Source organism: Ostrea edulis, chromosome 5 (genome assembly GCF_947568905.1).
Source record: "Ostrea edulis chromosome 5, xbOstEdul1.1, whole genome shotgun sequence".
In the NCBI taxonomy this organism is placed as follows: Eukaryota; Metazoa; Mollusca; class Bivalvia; order Ostreida; family Ostreidae; genus Ostrea; species Ostrea edulis.
Window position 1 is genome coordinate 38,247,624 of NC_079168.1, and position 14,934 is coordinate 38,262,557.

General features: G+C 37.2%; 1 protein-coding gene across 1 annotated transcript in view; it reads left to right on the forward strand.

Moving 5' to 3' along the window:
- The window catches only part of LOC125651938 (uncharacterized), a 40,209-nt gene that overhangs the window by 13,903 nt on the left and 11,372 nt on the right, over positions 1–14,934 (forward strand). The window contains exons 5-10 of the mRNA XM_048880790.2: positions 438–530; positions 6,305–6,403; positions 7,000–7,095; positions 12,596–12,691; positions 12,853–12,963; positions 13,163–13,453. Of these exons, the coding sequence (XP_048736747.2) occupies positions 438–530; positions 6,305–6,403; positions 7,000–7,095; positions 12,596–12,691; positions 12,853–12,963; positions 13,163–13,453 (786 nt within the window). The remainder of the gene's footprint in view (positions 1–437; positions 531–6,304; positions 6,404–6,999; positions 7,096–12,595; positions 12,692–12,852; positions 12,964–13,162; positions 13,454–14,934) is intronic.

The following is a 14,934-nucleotide window of genomic DNA, read 5'->3' on the forward strand; positions in this document are numbered from 1 at the left end:
TTCTTCAACTTACAGGGCTCATATTATACCGGAAAATACGCGTTTATGAAATGAAGACATCAATAAAAGCTGTTTAATTATACCCCACGCAACTTCGTTTCGGAGGGTATAATGTTTTAGACCCGTCTGTCAGTCCTTTTCTTGTCAACGCAACCCCTCGGAGACCACTCATTAGAATTTCGTGGAACTTTGTAGTTAATAAGGACACACCGTGTAGATGCGCATCTTCCAAGGAAATTCTAATTCAATAATTTTTCTGGGAGCTATGCCCAATTTGAACTTAGAATTTCGAGTCCACCTGTCCTGTTCTTTAAGTAATGCATTAACATTTTATTTACCATTCATTATGTGAGGCATTGCCAAGCAATGTTGGAGCGTGGGGTATGTGAGCTTGCTCACTTTTGCTTTCTTTCATTTTTTTTCCTATATTGTTTCAGCTGTATGCTATCCAAGTTGTCAGCATGGTTACTGTTCCAGGCCTAACTACTGCACGTGTCACCATGGTTACACTGGCAGACACTGTGAAATTCGTAAGCTCTCTTAAGTATTTTTTTAAAAAAAAATTCACAAACCGTTTATGTCCTTGAAAACAACGAGTAAGAATTTGCGAAATCTGATAACGTATGAGCTTAATTCCCTTAAGCTTGCATAGTCTTGGGATTTCAGCAGATAAATCAATAAATCGTGTTAATTTACAAAATTGGAATTCAAGATAATGACACCAATGTATATATTCTATATTTTATCTGAAAACATTTTTGAATATCTGAGATGTGGTCACATTTTTGAATATCTGAGATGTGGTCACATTTTTGAATATCTGAGATGTGGTCACATTTTTGAATATCTGAGATGTGGTCACATTTTTGAATATCTGAGATGTGGTCACATTTTTGAATATCTGAGATGTGGTCACATATTTGAATATCTGAGATGTGGTCACATTTTTGAATATCTGAGATGTGGTCACATTTTTGAATATCTGAGATGTGGTCACATTTTTGAATATCTGAGATGTGGTCACATATTTGAATATCTGAGATGTGGTCACATTTTTGAATATCGGAGATGTGGTCACATTTTTGAATATCTGAGATGTGGTCATGGAACTTGAGTCAAAAGATCAATGTTGGCTCCTGTTTACAAAAGTAATTTTGTCAATACGCTGTATTTCAGTGTCGCAGATATTACGGACGTCGTGCTATATTTTGCCTTTCGCCAAATACATTTGGCTTGAATTTGACAGAATTTTCTCTCATATCTACGTATGTAAGATACAGATATTCTATGAAAGAAAGGTATGTAAGATATTTCTTTCTCTCATATCTACGTATGTAAGATACAGATATTCTATGAAAGAAAGGTATGTAAGATATTTCTATCTTTCATATCACGTGACGTTTATCTTACATATCCCGTGACGTCATAATCAATACACAACTAGCTTGCAACTTACCTCGCCACTAGCGTCTGCAAAGCTCTTGTACAAAAAAAATGACAGCTTGTAATGTCCCTGATAATCTCCAGGTGTATGTGACCGGACACAAAAATACACATTCCTTGAACAATTACCGCACAGTCAACAACAGTCACAAATTCCTCATACACCTATGTCATCCTGTGCATTATGCCAGTTCACAGAAACCCAGCCCACACGGTCTACTAGCTCTAGGCCTACCACTGTCCGTGTCTCAGGTGAAATAAGTGCCTTCAATGTCCATGAGACTCGAGTCCTTGCACGCGTGGAAAACGAAAGCCTAGCCATGCCCCACAGGCACTTGTTTCTGTAAATGACTTATGACCTCTGTATACTAATAACAACAATAGGTAATTAGATTTCAAATGACACAGAATGGCACCCCCTGAGAATGTCGGCCTTTTGAGCCTCCAGGGAATATGTGATGCTAATGTATTTACTACCGTTGTATTGTACAATCATTCAACTTAAAAACCATGTATGACATGACTGCATTCATTGCCTCTTATCGCCGAAAACTGCAACAAAAAATGGATTTTCCGTTTTATACCACGAAGTGCTATGTACTGATACCGCACAGAATACGTGGGCGATTTTGACTGGCTAGCACGCTCTTCTAAAATTACGTTTGGAATTCTTTAGAGTTATTTATAGAAAGATAGAGCATCAGAGATGAATTAAAAATAACAGGCAAAAGGATGATTTTAATGGTGACCATTAACCACAATTGATCTTTTTTTATATAATTTAGTTACTAACATTAGGGGGGAAATGCTACAAAAAATAAAGGGGACTCCATCCCCCCCATATTTTTTTTCCACAGACACCTGATAACTATAATCCCCCCTTCTCATTTTTTTTTTTTTTTGCGGTGACAATGTCTCCAAAATGTGTGGATTCCTTGTCTCTCTCAACCCAATTTCGATTGATGTAGTTGTTTTACGCTTTTCACAAGCTTTAGAGATTGGCCTTCTACTGGACTGGTATAATATAGAATATACTTATTATAAACAGTATAAGGTATTTAAGGCTTACAAAAAAGCAAGTTTACGATTACATAAATCGAAATTAGGATGGAATAGACGGGGAATCCACACATTTCGGAGAAATAATCGCCGCCCCAAAAAATCAGAAAGGGGGGGGGGGGTGTCCATACTTCAGATGCCTGTGAATTTTTCCATATCGGGACAGATCCGTAATATTAGGGATGCGGGGAGGGGGTTCGGTCGGAGAAGTTGTAAGTTGCACATGGCTTGTTTAAATTTCCTGACAGACTATGATAGTCATGATAAAGACCTTCAGAACCTTAATTAGTGTGTGCATGGGGGGTGGGGGGGGGGTGGGGGTGTTATAGTGTTCGTCAATGCTGTCTCAATTTTTTCCCCTCAGGCTGGGAGGGGTCATTCTTTGCTCCAGGGCTTCAATTCATAACTTTCAAGCTTACATGCATTAATATCTTCTCATTCACTACTACATAGTACTATCAAAAATAGTGGAGGGGCCATTCTCGCAATATATCTCCATTTGCACGCATGAAAATAACAGTTAATGTTAAGGGTTGGCCAGTCGTCTCCGAAAAACTTTGGTATGTGCCTGCAGCGTTCTTGGTACTTATGGTGGGTTTCATAAAACTTCAATGTAACAACAGGTACTTGCCACATCAATACATACCACAAAGTCAATAACACATCACTAAAAAACTTTCCTTGCTCTATTTTGCATACTTCCAAATAATCTTTTATCTGTATTTTCTCTGACTTTCCATAGATCTGCATGAAACATGCAATTGGCAGAAATATTTCTCATACTAGTTAACGAAGTTGTATTTACAGTAAGTCATAATTTCATTATTATCTTCATCAGAAATGATTCCGACACGAAAATATTTTTAAATCTCCACTCGGGAGGTCTTAGCTTCTATCTTTTGATGACATGTAAAATCCCGAAAGTACGAAAGCTTTGGTTTTTTTGAGTAACTAAAAATAGCGTACAGCGTCTTGAATTCAAAATTTTTATTTTGTTAACAAAGCAATATGTTCAAGATTTTTTGGTAATAAACATCGTATCAATTTATTGTGATAATAAAACAATGAGACTTTATTTTTCAACACAACGAATATACAATTTTCATTCTGTGCGGTATCAGTACATAGCACTTCGTGGTATAAAACGGAAAATCCATGTTTTGTTGCAGTTTTCGGCGATAAGAGGCAATGAATGCAGTCATGTCATACATGGTTTTTAAGTTGAATGATTGTACAATACAACGGTAGTAAATACATTTACATAGCATATTCCCTAGAAGCTCAAAAGGCCGACATTCTCAGGGGTGTCATTTGAAGCTAGTTACTTTGTGTTGTTATTAGTATACAGAGGTCATAAGTCATTTACAGAAACAAGTGCCTGTGCCATGCCCATATCCACCAACAACAACCACAAGTTGGAATCTCTCTTCACACACTCGTCATTAAATAACTGCTCAATTAATATCAATAGCAATGCTCCTCTAAGAAAAAAAAAACGTGCAGTTGTGGATTCATATTCTGATTAGGTCTGTCAAAATGTTTCGCGCTGATGGACTGTCGAGTTACGTCACGCATCACCCTGATTATTGATTTATTCAAAGAGGAATAACTCTAATACAATTCACTTATACACTCGTCGGCCGATTTTTTTACGGCAACGTAGTTGCCAAAATGAGGGTCGTAGAATTCGATTCTGGTGTTATTTTTAATGTACAGCAAAAAATTAATTAATTGGAAATTTCTCAAAATGGCGTCGCTAGGCACAAGGAAAACGGAAAACTCTAGAAATATGAGAGAAAAATACTTTCTTATGAGTTGCCATGAAATATTAAGGTGATTCCACCCTCGGGGTTGCAAAAAAGCGGTAAAACCCTCGGCAACGCCTCGGGTTTCACAGATTTTTTGCAACCCTCGGGTGGAATCACCTTATATTTCATGGCTACTCATAAGAGAGTCTTATATTCGCTCATATCTACATATGTAAGATACAGATATTCTATGAAAGAAAGGTATGTAAGATATTTCTATCTTTCATATCACGTGACGTTTATCTTACATATCCCGTGACGTCATAATCAATACACAACTATAGCTTGCAACTTACCTCGCCTCGATTGACAAACACTAGCGTCTGCAAAGCTCTTGTACAAAAAAAATGACAGATTGTAATGTCCCTGATAATGTCCAGGTGTATGTGACCAGACACAAAATTACACATTCCTTGAACAATTACTGCACACTCAACAACAGTCACAAATTCCTCATACACCTAGATGTCATCCGGTGCATTATGCCAGTTCACAGAAACCCAGCCCACACGGTCTATTAGTTCTAGGCCTACCTCCACATTCACTCTGTCAACGTCTACTGTCCGTGTCTCCGGTGAAATAAGTGCCTTCAATGTCCATGAGACTCGAGTCCTTGCACACGTGGAAAACGAAAGTCTAGCCATGCCCATATTCACCAACAAAAACTACTTGGAATCTCTCTTCACATACTCGTCATTAAATAACTGCTCAATAGCAATATCAATGCTCCTTTAAGAAAAAAAACCGTGCAGTTGTGGATTAATATTCTGATTAGTTCTGTCTCATATTCTGATTAGGTCTGTCAAAATGTTTCGCGCTGATGGACTGTCGAGTTACGTCACGCATCACACTGATTATTGATTTATTCAAAGAGGAATAACTCTAATACAATTCACTTATACACTCGACGGCCGATTTTTTGTCGGCAACGTAGTTGCCAAATAGATGGTCGTAGAATTCGATTCTGGTGTTATTTTTAATGTACAGCGAAAAATTAATTAATTGGAAAATTCTCAAAATGGCGTCGCTAGGCACAAGGAAAACGGAAAACTCTAGAAATATGAGAGAAAAATACTCTCTTATGAGTTGCCATGAAATATTAAGGTGATTCCACCCTCGGGGTTGCAAAAAAGCGGTAAAACCCTCGGCAAAGCCTCGGGTTTCACAGCTTTTTTTTGCAACCCTCGGGTGGAATCACCTTATATTTCATGGCTACTCATAAGAGAGTCTTATAAGCTTTCATACAATCATATCTAAATCATTCAATTAAGATTTCGCTATCTTGCGCAAGAACAGATTTTAAAACCTTGCAATCCACGTGTTCATATGGCAAGGCATTGTCACCAGCATGATTGTAAATAAATGAATACATTTAGTATTAGTTTGGTATCATTTTAAAGAGTTCATACATTGATTTTGACTACAGATTACTCCGTTTACTGTATCAAGATATAGGGCTCGAGGTGGGTGTAACCGGTCGACAGGGAATACTTACTCCTCCTAGGAGTTCCTTATAGGAATTATGAAATTGATCACTGTTTGTTATCTTCACCTTTCATCAGTGACAATATGCTGCAATATGCAACCAATAGCACTCATTCGCTTACAATTTTTACAATTTAAAACTTAAAACTACAGACTGTTTTGGGATATACTTTATAGTAATTGTTGTCCTCATCTAATTAAAATTAGCTGTTTTGAATCCACTACCGCTTATCAAAAGTGGTAACGGTTCCAAAACAGCTAATTTTAATTAGATTGCTGTTGTTCTGTTATAGTGAATATACACATCTCCTATATAAGTACTATGAAAGGTGTACTATAAGTATCTATAAATACATTTTATTGTTTGGTTCCATTTTATTGAATGACTGGGATTTTTAAAGCAAGATAAAAAGTTATATCGACTTTTATCATAATTCATAAACTATCAAGAAAACCTTTACCAATAATGTTACACTCTTTATAACAATGCATTTATGTGGTATTTTTAGCTATATGTAATCCTGATTGTCAACATGGAGGGACATGTGTTAGCCCCAATACGTGCCGCTGTAGGGAACAACAATACACGGGGCCACAATGTAACATTGGTAAGTATATCTGTCACGCAGGTGTATTGTACATCATTATATCAAAGAGTGAGGGATGCCAAAGTGAAATACATTCATTGACTTTCACTACGTTTTTTATTTTGATACACTCACCTCACAATTACTAATGCCCCGATTTTGAACGACCGGCAATTTATCAATGCTTCAAACTATTATCAATACACGTGCAAGGCTTGCGATTATACGTTTCTTAACGTTTGCATAGATAGCTACATTGATAATTCATCAAATGATTCAAGCGTCGGTTACCTTTTAAAAGGATTTCACTGAGTAATTGATAGAAGTCATTCTTCGTCAAATGGACAATAGCAATAAGAATATTTTTGATAATGCATAAGAACTTGGCGCATGTGTGGTTCATGAGTCGCTGTAAATGTCTTCCATTGCTAGATTTTACCTTCCATATCACGGTTTCAAACACAAGCATATATTTCTAAGAAATACATGTACGTGTCTTCCGATTAAGAGAAAATTAATTGATAACACAAACAGTACGAAAAAAGTATTAGTAGCGCAAATTGAGGGACATTTGAAAATATTATCAGTAAATATATCTTTCAATTAATCCGTTTCAGCTGTTTGTGAACCACCATGTTTGAACGGAGGGACATGTGTGTCACCAAAGACATGTCAATGTCCGTCAACGTACAAAGGCACAGTATGTCAGACACGTAAGTACATAACTATCTATAGCATATAGGTGTTTGTTAGACACGTAAGTACCTATAACATACAGGAGGAGTTTGTTAGACACGTGAGTATATGTAACATACCGGAGGAGTTTGTTAGACACGTGAGTATCTATAACATACAGGAGGTGTTTGTTAGACACGTGAGTACCTATAACATACAGGAGGAGTTTGTTAGACACGTAAGTGTATGTAACATACCGGAGGAGTTTGTTAGACACGTGAGTATCTATAACATACAGGAGGAGTTTGGTAGACACGTAAGTATATGTAACATACAGGAGGAGTTTGTTAGACACATAAGTGTATATAACATACAGGAGTTTGTTAGACACGTGAGTATCTATAACATACAGGAGTTTGTTAGACACGTAAGTATATGTAACATACAGGAGGAGTTTGTTAGACACGTAATTATATGTAACATACAGGAGGAGTTTGTTAGACACGTGAGTATCTATAACATACAGGCGGAGTTTGTTAGACACGTGAGTATATGTAACATACAGGAGGAGTTTGTTAGACACATGAGTACCTATAGCATACAGGAGGAGTGTGTCAGACACGTAAGTGTATATAACATACAGGAGGAGTTTGTTAGACACGTGAGTATCTATAACATACTGGAGTTTGTTAGACACGTAAGTATATATAACACAGGAGTAGTTTGTTAGACACGTAAGTATATGTAACATACAGGAGGAGTTTGTTAGACACGTAAATATATGTAACATACAGGAGGAGTTTGTTAGACACGTGAGTATCTATAACATATATGCGGAGTTTGTTAGACACGTGAGTATCTATAACATACAGGAGGAGTTTGTCAGATACATAAGTATATGTAACATACAGGAGGAGTTTATTAAACACGTGGTTATCTAAGACATATAGGAGGAGTTTGTTAGACACGTGAGTATCTATAACATACAGGAGGAGTTTGTTAGACACGTGAGTATGTATGACATACAGGAGGAGTTTGTTAGACACGTGAGTACCTATAACATACAGGAGGAGTTTGTTAGACACGTAAGTATATGTAACATACAGGAGGAGTTTGTTAGACACATGAATATCTATAACATACAGGAGGAGTTTGTTAGACACGTGAGTATCTATAACATACAGAAGGTGTTTGTTAGACACGTGAGTATCTATAACATACAGGAGGTGTTTGTTAGACACGTAAGTACCTATAACATACAGGAGGAGTTTGTTAGACACGTAAGTGTATGTAACATACCGGAGGAGTTTGTTAGACACGTGAGTATCTATAACATACAGGAGGAGTTTGGTAGACACGTAAGTATATGTAACATACAGGAGGAGTTTGTTAGACACATAAGTGTATATAACATACAGGAGTTTGTTAGACACGTGAGTATCTATAACATACAGGAGTTTGTTAGACACGTAAGTATATGTAACATACAGGAGGAGTTTGTTAGACACGTAATTATATGTAACATACAGGAGGAGTTTGTTAGACACGTGAGTATCTATAACATACAGGCGGAGTTTGTTAGACACGTGAGTATATGTAACATACAGGAGGAGTTTGTTAGACACATGAGTACCTATAGCATACAGGAGGAGTGTGTCAGACACGTAAGTGTATATAACATACAGGAGGAGTTTGTTAGACACGTGAGTATCTATAACATACTGGAGTTTGTTAGACACGTAAGTATATATAACACAGGAGTAGTTTGTTAGACACGTAAGTATATGTAACATACAGGAGGAGTTTGTTAGACACGTAAATATATGTAACATACAGGAGGAGTTTGTTAGACACGTGAGTATCTATAACATATATGCGGAGTTTGTTAGACACGTGAGTATCTATAACATACAGGAGGAGTTTGTCAGATACATAAGTATATGTAACATACAGGAGGAGTTTATTAAACACGTGGTTATCTAAGACATATAGGAGGAGTTTGTTAGACACGTGAGTATCTATAACATACAGGAGGAGTTTGTTAGACACGTGAGTATGTATGACATACAGGAGGAGTTTGTTAGACACGTGAGTACCTATAACATACAGGAGGAGTTTGTTAGACACGTAAGTATATGTAACATACAGGAGGAGTTTGTTAGACACATGAATATCTATAACATACAGGAGGAGTTTGTTAGACACGTAAGTATATGTAACATACAGGAGGAGTTTGTAAGACACGTATCTATAACATACAGGAGTTTGTTAGACACGTAAGTATATGTAACATACAGGAGGAGTTTGTTAGACACATGAATATCTATAACATACAGGAGGAGTTTGTTAGACACGTGAGTATCTATAACATACAGGAGGTGTTTGTTAGACACGTGAGTATCTATAACATACAGGAGGTGTTTGTTAGACACGTAAGTACCTATAACATACAGGAGGAGTTTGTTAGACACGTAAGTGTATGTAACATACCGGAGGAGTTTGTTAGACACGTGAGTATCTATAACATACAGGAGGAGTTTGGTAGACACGTAAGTATATGTAACATACAGGAGGAGTTTGTTAGACACATAAGTGTATATAACATACAGGAGTTTGTTAGACACGTGAGTATCTATAACATACAGGAGTTTGTTAGACACGTAAGTATATGTAACATACAGGAGGAGTTTGTTAGACACGTAATTATATGTAACATACAGGAGGAGTTTGTTAGACACGTGAGTATCTATAACATACAGGCGGAGTTTGTTAGACACGTGAGTATATGTAACATACAGGAGGAGTTTGTTAGACACATGAGTACCTATAGCATACAGGAGGAGTGTGTCAGACACGTAAGTGTATATAACATACAGGAGGAGTTTGTTAGACACGTGAGTATCTATAACATACTGGAGTTTGTTAGACACGTAAGTATATATAACACAGGAGTAGTTTGTTAGACACGTAAGTATATGTAACATACAGGAGGAGTTTGTTAGACACGTAAATATATGTAACATACAGGAGGAGTTTGTTAGACACGTGAGTATCTATAACATATATGCGGAGTTTGTTAGACACGTGAGTATCTATAACATACAGGAGGAGTTTGTCAGATACATAAGTATATGTAACATACAGGAGGAGTTTATTAAACACGTGGTTATCTAAGACATATAGGAGGAGTTTGTTAGACACGTGAGTATCTATAACATACAGGAGGAGTTTGTTAGACACGTGAGTATGTATGACATACAGGAGGAGTTTGTTAGACACGTGAGTACCTATAACATACAGGAGGAGTTTGTTAGACACGTAAGTATATGTAACATACAGGAGGAGTTTGTTAGACACATGAATATCTATAACATACAGGAGGAGTTTGTTAGACACGTAAGTATATGTAACATACAGGAGGAGTTTGTAAGACACGTATCTATAACATACAGGAGTTTGTTAGACACGTAAGTATATGTAACATACAGGAGGAGTTTGTTAGACACATAAGTATATGTAACATACAGGTGGAGTTTGTTAAACACGTAAGTACCTATAACATACAGGAGGAGTTTGTTAAACACGTGGTTATCTATAACATACAGGAGGAGTTTGTTAGTCACGTGAGTAGCTATGACATACAGGAGGAGTTTGTTAGACACCTGAGTATCTATAGCATAGAGGAGGAGTTTGTTAGACACCTAAGTATATGTAACATACAGGAGGAGTTTGTTAGACACGTAAGTACCTATAACATACAGGAGGAGTTTGTTAGACACGTGGGTATCTATAGCATACAGGAGGAGTTTGTTAGACACGTGGGTATCTATAACGTACAGGAGGAGTTTGTTAGACACGTGAGTATCTATAACGTACAGGAGGAGTTTGTTAGAAACGTGAGTATCTATAACATACAGGAGGAGTTTGTCAGACACGTAAATATATGTAACATACAGGAGGAGTTTATTAGACACGTGGTTATCTATGACATACAGGAGGAGTTTGTTAGACATGTAAGTACCTATAACATACAGGAGGAGTTCGTTAAACACGCAAGTATCTTTAACATACATGAGGAGATTGTTAGACACGTGGGTATGTATATATCATACAGGAGGAGTTTGTCAGATACGTAAGTACCTATAACATACAGGAGGAGTTCGTTAAACACGCAAGTATCTATAACATACAGGGGGAGTTTGTTAGACACGTAAGTATCTATAACAGATAGAAGGCCTCTCATTTTAGGCTTATAAGTATCTATATGAGGGACAATTTTTCGAATGGTTGATGATTGGATATTGTTTAACGTCCTTCTCGAGAATATTTCATTCATATGGAGACGTCACCACTGCCGGTGAAGGGCTGCAAAATTTAGACCTATGCTAGCCACTTATGACCTTTAAGCAGGGGGATCTTTATTGTGCCACATCTGCTGTGACACGAGGCCTCGGTGTTTGCGGTCTCATCTGAGGGACCGCCCCATTTAGTCGCCTCTTACGACAAGCAAGGGGTACTGAGGACCTATTATAACCCGGATCCCCATGGGACTTTTGTTTTTGAAGAAAACAATACATCTGGTAAGTCAATATGCTGGAAAGTGCACCTCAAACCTTCTTTGGAGTGTGATATATATCAATTAATAGAAAATGATACATGTATACAGGATTTCATTTATTCTAAAACTTGAGAAGAATTATCCTGCTTTGGTCTTCATCTCGATAGCTAGCTACACCGACGATGTTTTATCTGCTAAAATATCAATTTCATTCATGTGTTGATTTTGTATATTCCATTTATCTCTCATTAAAAGCAGCCAGAGAGTATCCAAGAATTAGCTCAACTTTAGATGTTTATGAAAATTTTGAAAAAGTAAACCGTTTGATAAAAGGTGACGATATATTAAGGAAAAGTTATAATAAGGATCAGTGATTCAATCCCATGACTCCTACATGTAGAAATAATACAAATTTAACAGTAGGGCAAACACTGACCCCTGGACATACCAGATCTGGCGTATGAGGAGTAAACACTGTCAACCGGTCACACCCACTGTGAGCCCTATAACTTGATTAGGCAAATAGAGTAATCAGTGTATAAAGAACGGTTAAAAAATCGATATGAAACACGGCAGACAATATTTTACCCAATCACAGGCTGTATTGGCAAACTTAATCATTATAACGGCCAAGGAATTTGGAAAACATTTAAAGTAGAACACGAATTTATTTCAGAAAGAAGTAAAACTCTCTAATAAGTTCTTGTAGCAAATGCGGTATTACATGTACATGTGTTGTACATGAACGATACTTTGCATTTTGTGTTGTTTTGATCTCAGTCCTGGAATCAACCTTAGTTGGTAGTATCAGCTTGAGGTAATGGTATTAACCCGAGTTAGTGGTAGCAGCCCACATTGGTAGTGTTGGCCCGATCCCGGAGATGATACCACAAACTCGCTCTGATACAGAGGCCGAGATCAAGGCAGTGCTATGAAATTTTCTTTGATATACCATGGCATAAATGTATAATACTTTCCAGCTGTATGTCACCCACCGTGCCAGAATGGTGGTACCTGTATCTCTCCTGACACATGTTCCTGTGACGAGACGTACACTGGGAGAGCATGCGAAACGCGTACGTAATGACTGTTCAGAATGGTATCTGTTGACAATAAGGATAAAATTTTAGAAGAAACGGATTTCCTATGGATGAATACATTTCCATGAAAGAAAAGTCATATGTAAGATATAGTTATGTTTCCCAAAATACATTCCCTGTATTTTGTATTAATAAAGCTCTGTGTTCCTATCACTCGCCTTGCTTTCCTGGAAAGTGTTCAAACTCCATCATTTGCCAATGTGACGAAGGCTTCACCGGTCAAAGTGGGTACCAGCGATGTAAGACAAGTAAGTAAAACAGCGTTTTTACTACGGCATTGACACCGAGCGCAGTACTATCTTAACTAGACATGCATTGTAACATATTTATTGATTTTTTGTGCACCAATATCACGTTATTCATATCAGTTTATGAATTCTTTAATTTTTTTTATTGGGATTGAAAGTTGTGGAGTGTTCAGAATTAATTTCCTTTTAAATTTTGTAGTGACATCAAAGCTGGTTCCGACTATAACACAGTGTACTTCAACCCTAGCATTTATTGGGAGGACAGATAAAAGGGAGTGGTATCGATTTATGACCGATTCCTCAAAACCAAACTCTACAATAATAGACACAATGTGGATAAACCAGCTCAAGTACAACTACATCGATGTTGAATTTGCAGCCATTTACACACCGCCAGAGGGCATGACGCTTCCATACTATGTTGAGGAATTCAAATTTGGAATCGTGTCGGGAAAAATCCATATTGTCTTACTCAAAGTCGACAGAAATGGTAATTTCTACTCAAACAATTACCTATAAAACCAAACTTAAATTATATTAAAACTGTTACTATAATTATTTTTAAAATGCGATGTTTAAAAGCTTTCGAAAATTTTCAGAAAACAAAGTGGTCGTGCTTTTGACAGTTCAAAATGGAACGGAATTATGCATTCATTTCGACGATTAAATGAAAAAGGTTTCCCATTAATTTTGCATTCTTGGAAAAATTATAAAATCATTTCACTTTTTATTTGTCGCTTTTGAATTTTGTTTCGGAGATGGTTTTTTAAAATTGTAAAATGCTTAGAATTGATGATTTTGATTTCGTCTATTTGAATTATTGAACTGTAGGTATAACTCCCATACACGACCTACATGTATATGTGTATATATTCCCGAACATCATATTCTAATCCTTAAACGAACGGTATCTATTTATTTTTCTCATCAAAATAACTTTACAACAAAAGGTCAATGGGCCTTAGCCATCACCTAAGTATTCACATTTTTGGTAACCCTCGTCATTCAGGTGACCTATTGCTATTCGTATTTCTTCATCGTCATTCGTTACGCATCGGTCATAAACATTTGAATATTGCCAGCCTTTTCTCTGAAAAGGCAGAACCAATTTCAACCAATGATTGCATATAAAATATATCGGTGAAAGGAAACACAAATTGTGAATTTTGTGGACCCTGCGTTCCAGCTGGGATCTATGACCAAACAAATAAAAATTAATGTAATCTTTTAAAAGTGGCCTCTACTCCTGGACATGAAGCAGTTAAGTTATTAGTATGATCCCTAGGTTCAAGGTTCATATCCCATGGTGGGGTTAAGTTGGACGTCAATAGTTCATCATTTATTGAAGGAGGAGTAAGCATTCCCCTGTCGACCGGTTCCACCCGCCCTGAGCCCTATATCTTGATCAGGTAAACGGAGTTATTCGTAATCAAAATCCGGGTGTCAAGAACGGTCTTATAATCGGTATGAAACACGTCAGACGGCATTTGACCCAATGATAGGGTGTATTGGCAAACTAGATCGTTATAACGACCATAGAACTTGCGAAATGCTGACTTTGTCGTATCGAATCAGTTGAGAGATATAAATACCATATGCAGGTAAAACGTCGTCGATATACCTAAATGTCGAGTTGAGGGCCACAGCAAGAGATTTATTTTCTCATATAGAAGGTTTTGAATAAACCTCATAAGAATACAAAAACAGGTCCGTTATTATAATGAACATTGAACCTTCTACCCAAAACTGTGAAATTCATGACCTCTGGGTTCAGTCCCTAGAGTGGGACCGGGGGGGGGGGGGTTCAGTCCCTAGAGTGGGACCGGGGGTGGGGGGTGATATATCGCAGAATATATCAGAAATTTTCTTTTCAACTTCTGTCTATCAAGCAGTCAAACTGTTGGTATGATTTTAATGAGCAAAGCGCCTTACACCAAAACTGTGATATTCATGACCCCAGGATGTTATTAA